This window comes from Nerophis ophidion, linkage group LG26 (assembly GCF_033978795.1).
Source record: "Nerophis ophidion isolate RoL-2023_Sa linkage group LG26, RoL_Noph_v1.0, whole genome shotgun sequence".
Taxonomy (NCBI): Eukaryota; Metazoa; Chordata; class Actinopteri; order Syngnathiformes; family Syngnathidae; genus Nerophis; species Nerophis ophidion.
The window spans coordinates 29,178,412-29,201,253 of record NC_084636.1 but is presented as its reverse complement, the minus strand read 5'-3'; the positions used below and the strand labels follow the sequence as shown (position 1 = coordinate 29,201,253).

General features: G+C 39.7%; 2 protein-coding genes across 5 annotated transcripts in view; one reads left to right on the top strand and one right to left on the bottom strand.

Moving 5' to 3' along the window:
* The window catches only part of slc44a5b (solute carrier family 44 member 5b), an 87,029-nt gene that overhangs the window by 4,811 nt on the left and 59,376 nt on the right, over positions 1 to 22,842 (top strand). For 2 of the 4 annotated variants that reach the window (XM_061887792.1, XM_061887794.1), the window contains exon 2: positions 15,951 to 16,370. The exons of the other annotated variants lie outside the window; for them this stretch is intronic. In XM_061887792.1, coding sequence (XP_061743776.1) covers positions 16,130 to 16,370 — 241 coding nt within the window. In that variant the 5' untranslated portion in view covers positions 15,951 to 16,129. The remainder of the gene's footprint in view (positions 1 to 15,950; positions 16,371 to 22,842) is intronic. 4 annotated transcript variants of the gene reach the window in all.
* ptgfr (prostaglandin F receptor (FP)) overlaps positions 1 to 22,842 on the bottom strand; it is a 131,694-nt gene that overhangs the window by 61,825 nt on the left and 47,027 nt on the right. The window lies entirely within an intron of this gene.

The window sequence follows — 22,842 nt, the reverse complement described above, 5'->3', positions numbered from 1 at the left end:
AGTTGTCTGAGGCTATGTCTACACTAAGCTAGGTAACCCCTTAAACAACTAAGTAAACCCCCGTTTCAGCCACACTAAACCATCGCTTAAGGCCCCCTTCCTCGGACAAATTTTTACACCGGTAAGTGCTCTGTCTATTTCTTGAATCTTCGGCTCTTAGCTATGTATGGACTTATTGATCGTTTACAAACTGAGTTCGGAGAGGGAGTGACGTCAGAAAGATTGCGTTCCACACAGGAAGTTACGTCAGAAAGAACGTGCCACAGCCAGCTTCATGACAATCGAGCCATCCAGACATTGCCCGTTTTTCTCATTCTTCTACATGTACAGACGCTTATAGAAATCACACATGAATACCTTTTGAAAAGAAAACTTGCGATTGAAGATATTTAGGATACAACACTTTTCAGACGGCAAGAGAACTTTTGAAAGGGATTCTATTTACCGAAAAACTTTGTCCATTTGTCGAAGGAGAGACATCGAGACCGCGTGGATGGGATTAAAAAAGGTAGCGTGTGCTTTGTATTACATGGCCGACAAGTGATGTCCAAGGAAAATATCGAATGCATTTGGACTGGCAAAGCCGACTGTCAGTTATTTTGCGCCATGTATGTCGCAGACTCAACATCTAGGTCCAGAGTATATATAGTCAACAAAAACGAATGGATAATGAAGGTGAAGGCAAAAAAATGAGTGTCCTGACCAGATATCTACATTCCTAGATTAATTGTTGTAACATTGTCTTTATCACATTGTTTACTTTCACAACGTCCATTAAAATTTGATTAATTTATGTTTGCTCAGGAGTGATTCACTACAGGGCCCTTGGATAACCTTAGCCGGCTTAGTGTAGAAGGGGCCTGAGTGATCATACTCTTTATCAAAACATTTTAAACAGTTATGACCACCAGATGCCACACACTGGTGTGTTTCAAAGGATTGTCCACTTTGAATCTTATCACTCTACAGTTGATCTATTAAATCCTGTTTTTGTAACAAGGTAGTGCTTTGGAAAATTTCAGACTTGGACATCTTGATGTCACGTGGCATTAGTCCCGCGCTTGTCGACTATGGGCAATGACGTAATATAGCTGCAGGGTAAAGATATTGGCCAAAGAGTCAATCTGATAAAGCAGCTAATCAATCCAACCCCAACTCTATTTGCATCACAATTATAATAAGGTACCCCGGTTTTAAGGTCACTGTCCAGGGTGTACCCCGCCTTCCGCCCGATTGAAGCTGAGATAGGCGCCAGCGCCCCCCGCGACCCCGTAAGGGACAAGCGGTAGAAAATGGATGGATGGATGGATGTTGGGTTGATTTTCGATACAAATAAGGAACGAAATGCAAAACATAAAACTGCTTCGCTCTTTTATAAATTGCGTCATTGTTTGAAAAAAAAAAAAAAAAAGAAACCTACGAACTAGGGTTGTATGAAATACATTAGTATAGTACCGCGATAACAATGAATCCTTTTTGGTACTATACCGCCTCTGAAAAGTACCGTTCCCCAGCGCCCCTGTCGTTTTCACGTCGTGTCATTGCTGGTTTACGAGCAGAGGAGCATGTTCGGCAGCGCACAATCACTAACTACTTATAAACAGACAGTGTGTTGACAGAAAAGGGAGAACGGGCGCATTCGGGCTTAAAAACTAACAATAAAGGTGAAGTTATATCACGGAAACGCCCTCAGGAAGAGGTGCCTTAAGACATGGCTGGCTAGCTAGTGGCTGAAGTCCAGTCGGCAGTGTTTTAGTTACTTCTAAATCACTAATCCTCGTCTCCATGGTGACAAATAAAGTGTCTTACAAGTACTATCCATGTAGGACGAGGAATAGCTAAACATGCTTCACTACACATCGTCGCTCACCGGCGTCACAATGTAAATAAACGCCATTGGTGCATCTACACCTGACATCCGCTGTAATGATACCAAGTACAGGAACGATGCTACTATGATTGTGTCAATATTTTTTGGCATCACAACATCATCTTTTGTTTTTCAAAATGTATATTATGTTTTCAAACTCAGGAAATATGGCCCTGGACACGAGGACTTTGAAAATGACCAATGTATCATCATGTAACAACATGGTATCGGATCAATACGTACATGTGTGGTATCCAAAACTAAAGTATCCAAACAACATAAGAATAAGTGATTATTACATTTTAACAGAAGTGTAGATAGAACATGTTGAAAGAGAATGTAAGCAGATATTAACAGTAAATGAACAAGTAGATTGATAAATAATTTTCTACGACTTGTCCTTAATAATTTTGACAAAATAAAAGAATGGAAAATGAAACTATACGTAAGATTTTTTTTATTTTTTTAAATAAAGCCCATAATGCAATTTTTTGTGGTCCCCCCTTTATTTAGAAAAGTATCGAAATAATTTTGGTACTGGTACCAGGACCAAAATATTGGTATCGGGACAACACAACTATGAACTGCTAGCAAGTAATTCTACAATGGATACTGAACAAAGCCAGCAAACAGCTTTTATCTAATTTATTCACTTATTTTTGTTCGTTCACATCTTGAGGGCAGAGTGTTAAGACTTTCAAGCTCTGGCTTTTTTTGGCCCCATCGCTAGCCACGACTCCCTCCCGATAACCAAAGTATGGGCTTTGCTGTATTTGTGTGAGAACTCTCTATGCCTTTGGTTCATACCAAATGAAATTTTTTATTACGAATACCGGTTCATTTACAGCAGGGGTGTCAAACTCATTTTAGATGGGGAGCCACATGGAGAAAAATCTATTCCCAAGTGGGCCGGACAGGTAAAGTCACGGCAAGATAACTTAAAAATAAAGTCAACTTTAGATTGTTTTCTTTGTTTAAAAATAGAATAAGCACATTCTGGAAATGTACAAATCATAATGTTGTTGGGTTTCTATTTTATTTTACACTTATATGTTGCGGTTTATAGTATTCTATCTTTATTTGTCATTATTTATACTTTCTGAATAAATTATGTGATAATGTTTATCAGTCAAGTCATTGGTGTTAATTTTCAATCTATTAAGATGAAAAATTTCAAAATCAAATATTTGTCATTATTTATACTTTCTGAATAAGTTATCTGATAATGTTTATCAGTCAACTTATTGGTGTTAATTTTCAATTGATTAAGAAAAAAATAATATCAAAATCAAATTACAGTATGTTATTTATGTAGTTTGATCATTTTCCTCAACTGGTGCACTAACATGTTAATTTTTTTATTTTTATTACATATGTAGCATCTACATAGATACAAAGAATAGTTATTGCGACGTCTAGTGCAGTGGTTCTCAACCTTTTTTCAGTGATGTACCCCCTGTGAAAATGTTTTTAATTCAAGTACCCCCTAATCAGTGCAAAGCATTTTTGGTTGAAAAAAAAGAGATAAAGAAGTAAAATTAAGCACTATGTCATCAGTTTCTAATTTATAAAATTGTATAATAGTGCAAAATATTGCTAATTTGTAGTGGTCTTTCTTGAAATAATTGGAAAAAAAGATATAAAAATAACTAAAAACTTGTTGAAAAATAAGTGATTCAATTATAAAGATTTCTACACATAGAAGTAATCATCAACTTAAAGTGCCCTCTTTGGGGATTGTAATAGAGATCCATCTGGATTCATGAACCTAATTCTAAACATTTCTTCACAATAAAATAAATCTTTAACATCAATATTAATGGAACATGTCCACAAAAAATCTAGCTGTCAACACTGAAAATTGCATTGTTGTACTTGTTTTTCACAGTTTATGAACTTACATTCATATTTTGTTGAATTATTATTCAATATATAAAGGCTTTTTGAATTGTGGCTATTTATAGAATATATTTTTTTTTAAATCTCACGCACCCCTTGACGTACCTTCAAGTACCCCCAGGGGTATGCATACCCCCATTTGAGAACCACTGGTCTAGTGGACACAAGTAGAAAAGCAGTGTCCATCCATCCATCCATTTTCTACCGCTTATTCCCTTTTGGGGTCGCGGGGGGCGCTGGCGCCTATCTCAGCTACAATCGGGCGGAAGGCAGGGTACACCCTGGACAAGTCGCCACCTCATCGCAGGGCCGACACAGATAGACAGACAACATTCACACTCACATTCACACACTTGGGCCAATTTAGTGTTGCCAATCAACCTATCCCCAGGTGCATGTCTTTGGAGGTGGGAGGAAGCCGGAGTACCCGGAGGGAACCCACGCATTCACGGGGGGAACATGCAAACTCCACACAAAAAGATCCCAAGCCTGGATTTGAACCCAGGACTGCAGGAACTTTGTATTGTGAGGCAGACGCACTAACCCCTCTTCCAACGTGAAGCCCAAAAAAACCACAATATTGTCAAATCATTTTACCTCGTGTTATGTTTCTTTTCAATTTCTGCCAAAATTCTTCCACTTTGCTTTGTATAGCAAATTAATAAGCTATGGACCTTTTAAGGTTGAAGCGTCTAAATTACCAATTGCTTTTATTATTGTATAGTTCTGCGTCCGGACTCTTGTCTTTTCAGCATCCTCCTTGCCTACCACATCATTCTCTCATTCCACCAAGCGGCTAGTTGTTTTATGACAATAACAGTAGTAGCTCTGCTGTGTCTGAGTGACACGGCACTGTTGCCATGATGCAGGCAACAACTTTGTTGCCTCCCTGCATGCTGCTGACCCCGTCTGCCCGCCTCTCGCGTCTCGTGACGGCAGCGCTCTGCCAATCATAGTCGTAAACCTGTCAGTGGTGGTGTGCGGGATCAAGCTACGCGAGGTCATCGGTCTTCATTTAAATCATGAAAGTAACGTTGAAGATCGACGTAAATGTGTCATTTCCTCCTTCGCGGTCGCGTCTGACTGCAGTGTGACAAGCCTCTGTTGGCTCAGTGTGAGGATTTAGGGAAGCTGCCCATGCGAGAAATTTCTTAATTAACTGTGCATCAGACTCGACACGTTTTTTTTAGTGAATGGAACAAATATTTGGGCATGTCCTATATACCCTGTCCCTAAATGGTAATACTGTTACTGGCATTTCAGTAATAGTCTAACCACAGGATACTTAGATTAATCAAGATCAATCAATCAAAGATTATTTATACAGCCCTAAATCACGAGTGTCTCAAAGGGCTGCACAAGCCACAACGACATCCTCTGCACAGATCCCACATCAAGGCAAGCAAAAACTCAACCCAATGGGATTACAATGAGAAACCTTGGAGGGGACTGCAGAACATGTCCTTACTGTATAACAAGGAGCATGCATTTTTACATGGGGCGCCATTTAACTCATTTTTAACAATTTTGTGAATACGCATGTAGCATTAATGCTAATGAGCTGTGTGTGTCCAAGCGTGTGGAGGTGTTTGGATCCGTAAAGTGGTGAGCAAGCAAGTGAACATGTGCAACATATTAGATGTCATTAGGGATGTTCTGATCAGGGTTTTATGCTGCTGATTAAAGTTAAAAGTACCACTGATAGTCCGACAGTACTGATAGTCACACACACTAGTGGTGAAATTACTCTCTGCATTTGACCTATCTCCTTGTTACACCCCCTGGGAGGTGAGGGGAGCAGTGAGCAGCAGCGGTGGCCGCGCTTGGGAATCATTTTGGTGATTTAACCCCCAATTTGATGCTGAGTGCCAAGCAGGGAGGTAATGGGTCCTATTTGTATAGTCTTTGGTATGACGCGGCCGGGATTTGAACTCGCGACCTACCGATCTCAGGGCGGACACTCTAACCACAAGGCCACTAAGCAGGTCCCAGTCCCATTCCAATCATTCATAAGTACGATCGACTGATGCCTTCACAGATATATTAACTCTAAAATTTTCAATGTATTTTTGGTGAATACTATTGGAGAGTTGAACAATATCAGTGCACTATTTAAACTACTTCCTTATTCTCTTCCTCTGTGTGTGTAAAATGTTCAGCCTCGTCCTCCATTGATAATGTTACGTAATAATGATACGAATAAATGCAGTTTTTTTGCCGTTGTAGAGGTGATTATTATTAGCTTGGGGGAGACATATAATAAGCTGCTAGGTGCTTATCAGCCTGGGGACTAAAAAAATATGGTCAGCATGAAGGGATCAACGTCTCTGATAGGCAATAAAATGCATTAATTGACAACGGCAATCACATATTTTTTCACAGTGGCTGTTGGATCAGCATTGATTATTTAAAGACCAGAAACCCTGTGTGAACCCAGGTTACATCACTGACACCGTGTCCAGGGGAACCAGACGTTGTATCAAACTGTGAAACAATTTCCCTTGTGAATCAATAAAGTTTATAATCAATCAATGTTTACTTATATAGCCCTAAATCACTAGTGTCTCAAAGGGCTGCACAAACCACTACGACATCCTTGGTAGGCCCACATAAGGGCAAGGAAAACTCACACCCAGTGGGACGTCGGTGACAATGATGACTATGAGAACCTTGGAGAGGAGGAAAGCAATGGATGTCGAGCGGGTCTAACATGATACTGTGAAAGTTAATCCATAATGGATCCAACACAGTCGCGAGAGTCCAGTCCAAAGCGGATCCAACACAGCAGCAAGAGTCACGTTCACAGCGGAGCCAGCAGGAAAACATCCCAAGCGAAGGCGGATCTGCAGCGCAGAGATGTCCCCAGCCGACACACAGGCGAGCAGTACATGGCCACCGGATCGGACCGGACCCCCTCCACAAGGGAGAGTGGGACATAGGAGAAAAAGAAAAGAAACGGCAGATCAACTGGTCTAAAAAGGGAGTCTATTTAAAGGCCAGAGTATACAAATGAGTTTTAAGGTGAGACTTAAATGCTTCTACTGAGGTGGCATCTCGAACTGTTACCGGGAGGGCATTCCAGAGTACTGGAGCCCGAACGGAAAACGCTCTATAGCCCGCAGACTTTTTTTGGGCTTTGGGAATCACTAATAAGCCGGAATCCTTTGAACGCAGATTTCTTGCCGGGATATATGGTACAATACAATCGGCAAGATAGGATGGAGCTAGACCGTGTAGTATTTTATACGTAAGTAGTAAAACCTTAAAGTCACATCTTAAGTGCACAGGAAGCCAGTGCAGGTGAGCCAGTACAGGCGTAATGTGATCAAACTTTCTTGTTCTTGTCAAAAGTCTAGCAGCCGCATTTTGTACCAACTGTAATCTTTTAATGCTAGACATGGGGAGACCCGAAAATAATACGTTACAGTAGTATAACTCTAAGTATAAGTCTTGCGGGGAAAAAATTCATCTCCAAAAGTAAATAAAGATAACTGGGCTAACAATCTTGACTTAATTAAATAAATATAAATGGGTTGTACTTGTATAGCGCTTTTCTACCTTCAAGGTACTCAAAGCGCTTTGACACTACTTCCACATTTACCCATTCACACACACATTCACACACTGGTGGAGGGAGCTGCCATGCAAGGCGCTAACCAGCACCCATCAGGAGCAAGGGTGACGTGTCTTGCTCAAGGACACAACAGATGTGGCGAGGTTGGTACTAGGTGGGGATTGAACCAGGGACCCTCGGGTTGCGCAGGGCCTCTCTCCCACTGCGCCATGCTGTCCCCCATTGTCCACTTCATAATTATTCCTTAGACATGCATAAACTGATAACTTACTGGTGATGGTCATTGAATATTGTGAATAAAAAGGGTTGTTTGCCACATTTATACTGATGCACAAAGGCATTTTAAGTATTTTAAGCATTATATCCCGCCCTCTTCCGGCCTCTGTAACATAAAGACGTAACTCCGTACGTATGTAATACATCAATGTGCATAAGTTTTGTTTGTTGTTAGCTGATGATAACGATTTGGATAGTTAGCATTAGCTGTCATTGAATGAATATTCTATCAGAACAAGACTGAAAATTGTTCGTTAACTGTACAGTATGTGTGACTACCTTAAACACCACTCATTTTATTTGGGCTTGGAAAAAAAGTGTTAAACTCAGTAATAAGTGAAAAATAGACCCTTTTAACATATATGTTCTGGTAAATCACTAATGGTGACATAAGCTAACCAATACTGTTCTTGTTTTTTTTTTTGCTTTGTAACTGGGAGCAAGTTGCAAACAGCCCCTTTAATATTGTAGAACTTTGCATAATGTGTTATTATTGAAGCGTTGTTATTGTTGATTACAGCTACATCAAGTTGAATTATTTAGCTGAGTGGATGTGTTCCTTTTCCTGTATTTGTCTGGGATCAAGAGGGGGCCGTATACTCTGTGCGGGCTGATAGGGCTTTCTTTATGTCAGGGGGATCCAAACTTTCTCCACCAAGAGCTGCAAACTGAAGAGATAAATCATGTGGGGGCCATTTTGATATTTCCTTATTCTCTAAAAAAAAATTCTGAAACATACATATTTAAAGACATAACTTTGTGTCAGCTTTGTAATAGGCAGAGGTGGGTAGTAACGCGCTACATTTACTCCGTTACATCTACTTGAGTAACTTTTGGGATAAATTGTACTTCAAAGAGTAGTTTTTATGCAACATACTTTTACTTTTACTTGAGTATATTTATAGATAAGAAACGCTACTTTTACTCCGCTCCATTTATCTACAATCAGCTCGTTACACGCTACCTCTTTTTTTTTATCGATCTGTTAATGCACGCTTTGTTTGTTTTGATTTTGTCAGACACACATTCAAAGTAGGAACTACGCATGCCTGCGTTTCACCAATCAAATGCAGTCACTGGTGACGTTGGACCAATCAAACAAAACCAGGCGGTCACGTGACCGCCACACGTCAAATCCGACCTAAAAAAGTTGAAAAACTTATTGGGGTGTTACCATTTAGTGGTCAATTGTGCGGAATATGTACTGTACTGTGCAATCTACTAATAAAAGTTTCAATCAATCAATCAAAAGTGTAAAGGAAAAAAGACACTTTTTATTTCAACCATACTTCCCGACTGATTGCACAGTTCCTGTCTCAATCAAAAGTGTAAAGGAAAAAAGACACTTTTTATTTCAACCATACTTCCCGACTGATTGCACAGTTCCTGTCTTCACAATAAAAGCGGCGCTCCATCGCGCCTGCGCTAACAAAATAAGAGTCTCCGAAAGCCGGCGCAAACAAGCTAGCAAGCTACGGAGTTTGCCGCCAATGTATTTCTTGTAAAGTGTATAAAAACGAATATGGAAGCTGGAAAAAATAAGATGCCAAAAACCAACGACTTTCATGTGGTATTAGACAGAAAATAGGAACTTTTTTTCTCCTCCATTTGAAAATGTGGACATTATCATCAATACTGTCTGATTCCAATCAATGCAAGTCATCAGAATCAGGTAATACACCAACTTATATTCTTGTCTTCATGAAAGATAGGAATCTATGTGTTAAACATGCATGTATATTCATTAAAACACCTTTAACATGTGAACAAAAACGGCAAAATAAATAACTATAAATTATATACTGTATGTATATCTATATCTATATCTATACTCTCTATATATATATATATATATATATGATATGTGTGTGTATGTATATATGAGGTAGATCACCTCGATTTGGTCATTTATTAAGTAATTGATTTACGTTGAAAAACTTATTGGGGTGTTACCATTTAGTGGTCAATTGTACGGAATATGTACTGTACTGTGCAATCTACTAATACAAGTTTCAATCAATCGATGAATGCCTACTGGGCCTATGGTGCTGTTAAGTTATTGTGGCTCAATTTTCCTGAATATTTTTATTTTAATGTATTATTATTTAATATGTATTATTGTTTTAGTTGCTTAAGAGATATTCCTGGCTATGAATTTGCTCATTGCTATTTTTATGTTTTTGTGCATTATTTGTTGCTGTAATCATTAAACAAACAGGTTACTCATCAGTTACTCAGTACTTGAGTAGTTTTTTCACAACATACTTTTTCCTTTTACTCAAGTAAATATTTGGATGACTACTCCTTACTTTTACTTGAGTAATACATCTCTAAAGTAACAGTACTCTTACTTGAGTACAATTTCTGGCTACTCTACCCACCTCTGGTTATAGGTGACATGATTGCTTGTATATGATATTGATATTGGAATGAGTATTGATATCAATATTAAGCCGATACGATATCAGCACAAATGATAAATACTTTTAATGTTTTATAATGTCGAATGTAAGGGAACACAATGGTAGGTTGACTTTGGCTATCTTTAAGTTGAAGTGGAGTGATAATATTTTGTTTGGTGACACCTAGTGGCCACAACAATTAAATTAATCTCACGATGCAGTAAATTGAACGATACGGACACATTTGTTACTGAATAGTCTAATGCGTTCTGTCTTGGGATATTTTGTATCTGTATTTCATATTTGTTTATATTGGCAAACATAGTGATTTAGACTGCAATATTGTTCAACTAAGGAAATATGTCCAGCTTATGTGCTATATTGTGTGCTTAGCTGTTGTGTAGGTGCTAGCTTCTCATAGCCTAAAACCGACCATGTTTACCTTCTTTGTAGATGACTTCACTAAAACAAAAAACCTTATTGGAGGGCATTTCGCTAATAATTGACTGTCCAGCTTTGCGATTGCGTTTGGGTCAGAGGTTGTATCAGAAATGTTTGTCGCAATACAATATAATTGAATCATTTTTTTTTCTTCCTGAAATCCGATACTATTTTTGGTGTTTTTTTGTTTTTTTTGCTGATATCGGACTGATGTCTGATATAATATCTAATCAGGACACCCCTGGTTATTTATATAGTTCAGCTTTTTCTTACTACATAAAGTCGTGGTCAAAAGTTTACATACAGGTGTTAAGGACATAATGTCATGGTTGCCTCGAGTTCCCAATAATTTCTACAAGTCTATACGTTTTTTGTGATAAAGTGATTGGAGCACATACTTGTTAGTCACAAACAATTCATGAAGTTTGGTTCTTTTATGAATTTATTATGGGTCTACTGAAAATGTGACCAAATCTGCTGGGTCAAAAGTATACATACAGCAATGTTAATATTTGGTTACATGTCCCTTGGCAAGTTTCACTGCAATAAGGCGCTTTTGGTAGCCGTTATCAAGCTTCTGGTAAGCTTCTGGTCAAATTTTTGACCACTCCGCGTGACAAAATTGGTGCGATTCTGCTAAATTTGTTGGTTTCATGACATAATAATAATAATAATAATAATGGATTAGATTTATATCGCGCTTTTCTCTTGTTATATACTCAAAGCGCTCACAGAGAAGTGGGAACCCATCATTCATTCACACCTGGTGGTGGTAAGCTACATCTGTAGCCACAGCTGCCCTTGGGTAGACTGACGGAAGCGTGGCTGCTAGTTTGCACCTACGGCCCCTCCGACCACCACCAATCATTCATTCATCATTCATTCACCGGTGTGAGCGGCACCGGGGGCATAGGGTGAAGTTGCCTGCCCAAGGACACAACGGCAGCGACTTTGATGTCCATAGGTGGGAAGCGAACCTGCAACCTTCAGGTTTCTGGCACGGCCGCTCTACCCACTACGCCATGCCGTCCCTGACATGTACTTGTTTCTTCAGCATTGTCCACACGTTTAAGTCAGGACTTTGGGAAGGCCATTCTAAAGCTTCAATTTTAGCCAGATTTAGCCATTCCCTTACAACTTTTGACGTGTGTTTGAGGTCATTGTCCTTTTGGAACAATCAACTGCGGCCAAGACCCAACCTCCGGACTGATGATTTTAGGTTGTCCTGAAGAATTTGGAGGTAACCCTTTTTCATTGTCCCATTTACTCTTCTCTGTAATGCACCAGTTCCATTGGAAGTAACACAGGCCCAGAGCATAATACTACCACCACCATGCTTGTTCCTGGGATTAAAGATTTACCTTTTCTCCTCCAAACATATTGCTGGGTATTGTGGCTAAATAGCTCAATTTTTGTTTTATCAGACATCCCATGGACAAAAATAAGACCTTCTGGAGTAAAGTTATGGGGTCAGATGAAACAAAAATTGAGCTGTTTGGCCTCAATACCCAGCAATATGTTTGATATATCTGTTTGCTTTTTTACTTCCATTCATATTGTTGTTTTTTTGTTAGATTTTATTTCAACAATAAGCTGCGGGCACATCATAATAAGGCGTGACTTTAAAAGCAAGCATTTATGGGTCTCTTCCTTCAAAAGCGGAGAAAACAATTGAGGGAGATGATAGATTCTTCTAACATTTGGTACTCATAAACAGCCTCTAAGGATGCATTATTGTTAGAGCATTATTAAAAAGTCAATAGGGGAAGTATTAAACGACCACAGTGTGGCACTGATAACGCCATTACTATTTATAATGTACTTTCTCCCACCATGACTCCACAAAATGCAACATTAGCTTGAGGCATTTCAAACTGAAGGCCCAATTAACCCCCTTAATTGAGTTGTAGCACTTTTTGAAATAAGACACGATAGATCGGTGCTGACTGACTGTACAGTGTGTAGTTTACTGTATACTGTTAATATTTTAGTTGACTACATCCAACTGCTGCAGCCATGACTCCCCCAGAAGGATGCAAGGTCACATGACAGCAGCAACGCTTTACTCCACGGTGCAGAGCAGCAGGCTCACTGTCAGCGGCTGACACTCTCAGATGCTAACGTCCCCTCCTGGGGTTCGAATCCCAACCCGGATCCCTGTGTTGTTGTTTTTAAGAAGATGTCAGCTCTTTTTTTTTAGGCTGTTGGAGCACTGTTAAGAGACCATCCAGTAGGCTTAAAAGAACCCAGATTGCTGACTACACCATCCTCTTAAGTAAGCTTGCTAATATTTAAAAAGATCCCTACGGGGGGGAAGCCGCCATGTAAATTTAAACCACTGATCCTGGATGTTGATGTCTTGTCTTAGTAATGACACAAAAACTTAAAAGGTGCTGCTTTTCTCTGGAGGGAGAACATATGTGCAAGGATACAGCAAGGGCGATGGGGAGGGGGAAAAAAAGGATGGATATTATCTTGAAACATCCTTAATGTTTGGCGGTGGGGTAAAAAAGAGCCATCTGGTGCTTCTCAGCTGCAGTGATTGCTTCCGAGATGGACTCCAACAGGAAGTGTGGGAGACTTGTGTGATTGTGGTGTGTGAATTCCTGCAAAGTACACAAATGGTGAAATGCCTGGCACACTGCTGCAAATCCACAACCGTGGTAGTAAACAAGCATGGCAAGTATTAGGATACCTAGATGGTATGAATACCAGCCACTAGTGTTGTCCCAATACCAATTATTTTGGTACCTTTCTAAATAAAAGGGACCACAAAAAATGTCATTATTGGCTTTATTTCAACAAAAATCTTAAGGTACATTAAACATATGTTTCTTATTGCAAGTTTGTCCTTAAATATAATAGTGAACATACAAGACAACTTGCCTTTTAGTAGTAAGTAAGCAAACAAAGGCTCCTAATTTAGCTGCTAACATATGCAGTAACATATTGTGTCATTTATCATTCGACTATTATGTCAAAATTATGAAGGACAAGTGGTAGAAAATGTATTACTAATCTACTTGTTCATTTACTGTTACCTGCTTATATTCTGTTTTATCATGTTCAAGCTACACTTCTGTTAAAATGTAATAATCACTTATTCTTCTGTTGTTTGATACTTCACATTAGTTTTGGATGATACCACAAATTTGGGTATGAATCCAATACCAAGTAGTTACAGAATCATACATTGGTCATATTCAAAGTCCTCATGTGTCCAGGGACATATTTCCTGACTTTATAATCATAATATATATTTAATTTTAAATTAATTAAAAAAAATGTAATTTTTGTAGGATTACAAAAATCCTTAACTTTAACATTCTAGGTCGCTACAATGATGAATAAGAAAATAAAATCAACTTTACCTTGTTAGTTAAACGTATTTTGCCTGCAGCAAGGAGCAGGGGGGAGGCAGTGTTGACAACACTGTCAACAAGCCATGTGTGGTTTGAAACATTCAAACCACACATGGCTTGTCCATTGCTTTTTTTGGAATCACATAGAGCTAGCAAAACTATAACAATTCTGTAAAAAGGTTAAAGGACACTTAAAAAGTACACAAAGTAGCAATTAGCACAGTAGCTAACAACAGCACTGCTCTGTTGACGGAGTTTGATCAGCCCGCCCACAATGGATGTGCTGCCGGGCACAAAATGGCTGCTGGTCAATGAATAGTTTGTACACAAAGACTAAATTAGTTTAAAAAAAAAGCATATTTCTTATCGGTCTGTGGCTCATAAATCGAAAAGTTTGTATAATGAGAGGTTTGTAAATCAAGGTTCCACTATTTATTTCCTAGCTGCAGGAAAATTGATTACTCCACTTTCATCTTAAACTTAGCTATAACACTTGTTTTTTCAGAATTTTTTCGAGGCCGTCTTTTATTTGAATCAGTATGGTAATCTGTCCAGTTTTCCTTTAACATAGAGTCTTTGTTTCAGCTTGTATTTTTATTGTTGACACACTCTTATTGTTGAGTTTGTGTGTGTCAGTTCCCAGATTGTGACGTTGGTGTCATGTTTGTAACCTCAGTCACTGCTGTCGTTTGCTTTGAATACAGTACATCTCGGAGGAAAGCACAAAACCCAAAGTAAGTGTTTTGGTGTTGTCCACAGTGAATTGGCAGAAGTGTTTTCATCTAAAATAAATGAATATACAGTACAGCACTTAGTTAGATGTTGCCTCCATCCCACTGAGCCGTATAATTTTTAGTATCTTGCAGAATTTTCATCCTTCCCTGTACTCTCCCCATTTGCATTTGTAGCGCCATCCTTCATCCTTCACCCAATGATGCTGTGTAAGTTGTGCTAAGAAAAAAAATGCCACAACTTGGATACAGCACCTGCATCGGGAAAACTGTTTACGCTATGCAGGAAGATAGTGACTTTTTCTTGCCATGTTGGCATGTACAGTATATGTGCGTACTGGGTGCATTTAAAGTGTAGGAAGGTCGCGTTTTACTTGCATCCTTTCCATACGTCCATTTGTGAGGTCACTTGTGTTAGATCCTGGCTTGCCATTTCTTATTGACACATTCTAAAGCTGTTTGAGGGGGATAAAGTAAGGTTTTTAACACATAAAAGTAATTCGAGGTTGCCTTTTTGGGTCATACGCTTCCCCCAAAGTTTGAAGCATAGGTTAAAAGAAACTATATAAACTAAACCATCATTAATAATTGACCAAATGTACCCTAATACAGCGCTTTTCAATTACTTTCGGTATGAAGAAAAATTTCACATTTCGTTGTCTTGCTAAGATGCTAACTTTTTCAAATAATTTTATACTTTTTCCCTCTAATTCCACTGCCATACACCTTAGTTATATAACTTATGTGGCACATGCTAACTGTTAGCATGTTAACGTTAGGATATGAGCAGGCCAACTTTTTCAGCTCGTTTGGCAGCTGTTTACCCCAGAGTCATAAAACTTGGTACATGATGCATAGAAATTGTGATTCTAATTTGTTGATTACGATTGAAAATTCTGTAATACCCTCCCACTCTCCATGACTGAGGTTGCCAGATAACAGCCGAATCCGAATTCTACTCCCAAGGAACTTCAAATGGCAATCGGCGAGTCCTACGCTGTTGGTTTCTCTTGTTTATGCTTCTTGCAAGATGGTTTGCTAAGTAATTATGCCACATTTTACTGATGTCCATTAGCCAAATGTATTTGTAAAGTTACACAGCAATATTTTCGTCGGGAGTCGGGACAGATTGTTGGCATTACCCTGCTAAAATGTCGAATATGAACACACAGATCACCATCGAAATAATTATAAATAATAATATATAATATATATCACATAGGCCTACTTTGATGGCAAGTCAAGGCCAACAGTAAAATTACCACCACATTTCGTTCAGCATAACTCTGTTGCATCCGACCTGACTCTGACAGTCTGACCCAGTTTGATTTAGAATATATATCTACTATATATACTATACTATACTAATATTACCTCCATTTATTACTATTGCAGATTTTGGTGCTTGGTTTCCTATTGATTATTGTTCACCTTCGACACTTTGGGGTTTAAATAAAGATTTGTAAACTGTTTAAAACTGTGTGCCTTGCCATCCTTGGATTGAAAGACCGGTTTACAAAAGGTTACATTACCTTCACCCGAGACGGGGTGTGACATATGGTGGCAGTGGTGGGATGGCAAGCCGCGGTGCGATGGCAAGCCGCGGTGGGATGGCAAGCCGCAGAGTTTACAACAAACCTGGCAGAGGGCGGGCCAGAACTGTTTTGAAATCCAAAGTGTCTAAGGTGGCAATGACAAAGGAGACTGATGAGATAGCCGGTCGAGGGGCCAAGACGATGAGGCTGGACCGGGCAACCATGGCTGAGGAGCATGAAGTTGGGTGGAACACCAAGGAGTCTGAAGAAGACGGAAAAGGTTATGAGAACTCTGGGGCTAGGCGTAAGCAGCATAGGAAGGGGTCTGGGAAGGCTAGGTGGTCTGCTGAGCCACTGAGGCCTGAAAGAGTGCTAGATTAACATGTTCCAAGACTTTTTGATTGGACAACAACGTCGGGAAGTTGTCGTAGAGTTACAAACTGCCTGTACAAGGCATAGCCCAGACCACTCACTCACTCACTAAGAAAAATGCTAACCGTACTCTTGATGATAGTGGTTGTGAGCAGTCACCCAAACCCAAACCCAGAAATCGCTCTAATCCAACGCTTAGTCCTCAACCATAAGGCCCAGCAGGGTGAGGACATTGAAAACGTTCTTGTCCACTTTGAGTTCATCGCTAGCACCTGGGGCTGGCCTCAGTCTAACTAGGCATGCCGACTCGTTCCACTCATGCCCGGTAAAGCCCTGGATGCCTACTCTGAGATGGAGAAAGATTCTTCCAACATCTACGTTGACCCCCTGGTGAATTTCCCAAGGAAACTTACATAGGCCCAAAGGTCTCTTCAGAAGATGGATCAAGCCAGAGCAGCGTTTCGCATGCTCCCCAACAAGATGAAGACTTTTGTCAAGAAACACGAGTCAGAAGATGGACTTAATTCTGCTAAACTTGCAGGTCATTACTTGAATGCTCGTAAAGGAGTCAGTTGTTGGGAACAGAACAACTATGTAGCCGACCTGACACACCAAAGATGTTAGCAGAAAGCAGGTGGTTCCAGCACCTCGGGACAAGAGAGGGATCCCGAGACAGGGTCCAGTGAAGGATCTCATCTGCTACCATTGTCAACAGCCAGGGCATCGAGCCTCAGTCAGTCCCTTGAAAGGTCCCAAGCTGTCCAGCTTCAGTCATGTTCCCCATCCATCTGTCCCAGCTTCAGTCATGGCACCTCCTCTTGCACCCTCATCCTGAACCTGAGGCCGAACCTGACACTGAGCCTATCGTGATGTCAGCTCGTGTTAATGACTGTCCAGTGCAAGCACTGTTGGTCACAGGCAGCCTCATGACACTGCTGAACCATTCTTTTATGTCACTTGGCAATCTTGACTATCAGCATGCCACAGTCATTCAATGTGTCCATGGTGATCAAAGAAGATATACCGTGGCTGATGTGACCGTCGTCATTGATGACCAGGCTTTCGTGCTCCGTGCAGAGGTTCTTGACCACATGCCCCATGACATGATCTTGGGCGGAGACTTTCCTATTCTGCATGATCTTGTTCATCAGGCACGCAAGCAGAAAGCATTGTACTCCAACCCTTCAAGAGGCTTATCAAGTACTCACCTGTGCCCAGACAGCCAAGCCAGGGCTGGACATTCTTCCTGACTTGGACCCTTCTCTATGCCAGGATGGTCAGAAGGGCCCCCTGAAAAGCAAGTGCCAGCGCCGCCTGGACAAGATCCAAGGTACTCCACTGTTGGGTGATGTGTCAAGCTTGAAACATGATGGAGAGTGGCAGGTACCTGAAGACATCCGAGAGCTACAGTGAGCTGTTGTCTCACTGGCTCCCCTACTGGCTAAAATGAAAGATACTAACGTCCCTTTGCAGCCAGACCAGGGTGAGAGATATGTCCTAGAGGATGGAGTCATGTATGTAGCAGATCAGCCAGAGAATCGCTGGTGGTCCCTACGTAGGCCCCTTGTACTCCATCTTGTTCATTCCATACTCCGGGCTGGTCATTGTGGGCAAGACACGACACTCTCTCGAGTCAAAGCTTGCTTCTTTTGACCTTTAATGGTCGAAGATGTTATCGATTATTGTTGACCTTTGACACTTTGGGGTTTAAATAAATGTTTGTAAACTGTTTGTAAACTGTTTACAACTGCGTGCTTTGCCATCCTTGGTTTGAAAGTCAGATTTACAAAGGTTACCTTACCTTCACCCGAGGTAAGGTGTGACACTGACACATTGCACTGTCTACCATTTACGCACATCACCGACTTTCAGTGCAGAGTGCAATTCTATGAGCCAATCCATGTTACGCAAAAGACACAATGCGAATAAATCATATAGCCTACTACCGTGTCAATACACAAAGTAGAAAATCATTAGATGTAATGCATTATTACATTGTGTCAAGCAAATACCACCTCATATGTGTTTGATGCACGTACAGTACCAGAAACCGCAATTAGGCGTGCTAATGTTGGAATGCATTTCCTCAGCATATCAGCATATTGAGAATGAAATAGGCACGGATACTACCCATATCCACATAGCCTATTTTATATTTTCGACAAATCTGAGGGCGGACAAAAAGAAGAAAACATAAATGCCATACTTAACTATCGGGGAAATTAGCAAGTTTGGCATCAGATAAAAAAAATCTTCTCCGCCTTCAATCGTCTCCATCATTCAAACGCATCCCCAATACAAATTCTCGTTTTGTTCCTGGCTTTGTCATGAATAAGTTGAGAATCGTAACAACGCCTTTTAGATTTACTAATGTCTGACATGTTTAGTAACTTTACCAGTGGCAGTAGCTCGACAAAGAGGGCCGTGCGTAACTGGCAACCTGGATGTGACACACTCAGACTTTTTAATTGGTCAAAGCTAGAGAGCGGGGCATCGAAATAAGAACAATAACAATATTTCAGGGCTGTAAGTCTAATTTTGAAATAAGCATATCCCGGCTAAACTACCATTATCAGTTATAAAGGTATTCTAAAAGAACATTATTTATTAATGCCTTTTGACATATCAGGGCCATTTAATTATGTCTTGACGTGAAATTATTACATATGGCACCTTTGATATATTTTCCGAGTTACAATTTTAGTCATGCAACAAATCATTCTCGTAAGTTAAGTAGCCAATAAGACATAAGATCTGTACTTTGATTTCCCTTTTTAATTGGAAGAATGTTTGTTTGCACTTTGTTTATGTTGGCTCCTCACTTTGTTTATGTTGGTTCCTCTGATGGAAATACTCGTGACCACAGCTATAAACCCTAATTTAAATTCTACTGGGATGTTTACAGACCTTCATTGCTTCATAACCTCCGCCTAACCGCAATGATTGTCATGCGTTGTGACATTGTCCAAAAAGAGCGCCACATCTATTACATGAGCAAGCAGCAGCTAAAGGAGCTCGTAACGTACGCAGCCACAGCGTAGAATGCCTGCCAGGCTTTTTCCAAACAATGTTGACTATAGTTCTCCATTCAGCCTGACCAAAAGCCACTATTGCTTTGCAAACTGCAGTGCAGGCCAAAAACAGCTGTCATCTAATGGCATCAATGGCCATCCCCTTTTTCATTACCACTTAATATGTTGTTATTTCAGCACTGTTTCTTTTTTTCGGTCATTTGTTTGCTGAATCATGGGGAAAAAAGTACAATGTCGACTATTTGTGCATAAGCCAAGATAAAACACTAAATGTTGGCACGGATCCTGATAAAAGTGCTGATCATTTGTTATCCATTTTATAAACAATGCAAAAACATTTTCCCCTACTATTGGTGCTGACACAAATTAGTACTGTCTTCTGTGACGTTGTAATGATTTTGCACCCTCATTAGTCTGTCTGTAGCCAGAAATCCTGCTAGCCATTGCTAATACTACTGACCAACTCCGCAACTCTGAAGTAAGCATAGTTACTTCCGAGTCAAGTAGCAACACATTTTTTAACCCAATCTGTCTCAAAAAATATTTCTAGTTTGTTGACTCGCAATCTGCCCCCCTGCCACCATCTCTCATTGATGATCGCTGTGTGGTTTCTGCCTGCTCCATATGGCCAAACCTGTTTTTATCCTGCCCTGCAGGTGTCCAGCACATGCTTTGCAATCCACTCTAGCAACAGACGAAGCCCACTCAGATGAGAGGCGAATTTCATCTTCTAAGACAAACCAAAAAGTCCAGTTGTGATCGATTGAATGCCCTGAGATTACAATGACGTAGATGAATGAGAACATTCATAGACACACTCTAGCAATAGTTATAAACGTGCTAAATAAACTTGACGAATAATTTGTTCCTTGGTCAATTGTTGATTTAGATGGATCCACTCAGTCATATTTTGTCAACCTTAGGGTTCAATCCTTGACCCTGAGATTACAATGACATAGATGAATGAGAGCATTCATAGACAGACTCGAGCAATAATTATAAACGTGCTAAATAAACTTGACGAATAATTTGTTTCTTGGTCAATTGATGATTTAGATGGATCCACTCAGTCATATTTTGTTAACCTCAGGGTTCAATCCTTGACCCTGAGATTACAATGGCGTAGATGAATGAGAACATTCATAGACACACTCTAGCAATAATTATAAACGTGCTAAATAAACTTGACGAATAATTTGTTTCTTGGTCAATTGTTGATTTAGATAGATCCACTCAGTCATATTTTGTCAACCTCAGGGTTCAATCCTTGACCCTGAGATTACAATAACATGGATGAATGAGAACATTCATAGACACACTAGCAATAGTTATGTGATAAATAAACTTGACGAATAATTTGTTTCTTGGTCAATTGATGATTTAGATGGATCCACTCAGTCATATTTTGTCAACCTCAGGGTTCAATCCTTGACCCTTTCTCATCTCGATATGCAGCTTATATCATGCTGTTGATTGGTCATCTCCTTTTACATACACCCAGCTTAGTTAAAAAGTGATGATAACCAACCAAGATCAAACACTAATATGCGTATTTTCCTGATGTTTCATCAAAACTTTAATTTTCTCTAGAAGTTCGTTCAACTTGTTTTCTTTTCGTGTGCTAAAAAATATTGCCAGTTTTATTTCATATTTTTCTTAAAAAGAGCTGAGAAAATTATCCATGTTTTTCTTTCTTTTAAGGATCCCAATAGTGTTTTGTTTTTAAAACTAGTCCGTAATTACAAAACTTCCTTTGAGTCGCTTCTTCAGCATTAGTCTTTTACATTCACAGTGCAGTCTTGTTGTATCGTATCTTCTGAGTGAGAAATATGTAGTATGTATTACTTTTTTTTTTTTTTCCTTATGCTTTACTTGTTACTGTTTGTAAAACCTGCAGTGCAACAACGTAATTTCTCCATGGTGGGATGGATAAAAGTCTACCCTATCCTATTCTATGCAGCTGAGACGGAGCTGAGAAAGGCTGGTTGGCCCAATTTACTCCATGCCGATCCCTTTTACTTCAAAACACTTAAGGATTCTACTGATCACATTCAGAGCCCTTCATGGCATTGCATTATCTGAGAATTTTTAAACCCCTAACCCAGAACTCTCTACTAACTCATCTCACATCTAATTGCTCCTGAATGTCCCACATTTTAAATGAGGATTTTCTGGCTTTGCCTGAGTTTACCTCCCTTCATCTCCATTATTAATTGTGGACTTAAAAAGTTCTTGCTTAAATCTCTAGCTGAGCAAATGTTTCTCTGATGTGAATTGATGAGTCAAGCAGCAACCCTTGAGCTGAATAAGTATTTTTTTTTATAAGTATTTCTAAAGATAAGCTAACTCTGACACCATTTTAGAAGGACTTTAGCCTGTGTTTACACTTCGACACACTTTTACACCAGATGGTATGTTTTATGTATTATAATAAATATTTTTAAAGTAAAAAAATGTACAAACACCACTACGGTTTAGCATATGAAGTAGTTTAGTGGAACAAACGTGCGTAGGGATGTGTATAGAATTCGGTACTTTTATAGGCACTGACCGAATTCTGTCTGTACCACCAGGTATGGATTCACGTAAATTCAAGCGCTGCCATATTTCGATATTTTCGTTTAACAAAGTCACGTCCGGTTGTAGACTAAACACCAGAAAGAAAAAAATCACTTAAGCTCTTTCAAACTGCCTCTTAGTAATGTTGCAATTTTTAACAGTAACAAAGCAAATACTTGGTAGAAAACGCTCAAATTTCAATTAAGACTCCACTCTTCCAAAATGCGCTAGCTTGATGCTAATCCACATTGGATTTACCGTGGAGAGGCTACTATTAGCATTAGCAATTTTACATGGCGATTTCAACACCTCCAAATATGGTAATGAAAACTGATGAATGCACAACACTTACCCAACGTAACACATTCAGCTTCGGGGAAAAGGCTACTACATACCATACCATACCATATCTCCTATACCAGGGGTTTCCTAACCCAACTTTACAGAGGGGACCAAGGCCTACTTAAATATTAACACTGAATTAGTAATTTTTAGTTTTCAAAATACACGTTGTGGTTGCTTTTTTGGTGTTGAACCGGTGAGTGAAGTCCCCTTTCCAAACACTGCTTTTGTAACATACCATTATCCTTTTGCTGCGTAACTCACTTTGCTTGCATGCTTCACAGCCCCATATTTGCACTCTTTTGTGTCCAAACTATTGAGTTTACACAAAGAAGCATTCTCTTGTGCTCAATGCCAGCGCTCTCGCTAAGTGCTGCAGTAAGCACCTGATCCACTGACATTGTCCTTGGCTCAAAAGTTGTCACACTCCATCCAAAAGCATCTCCC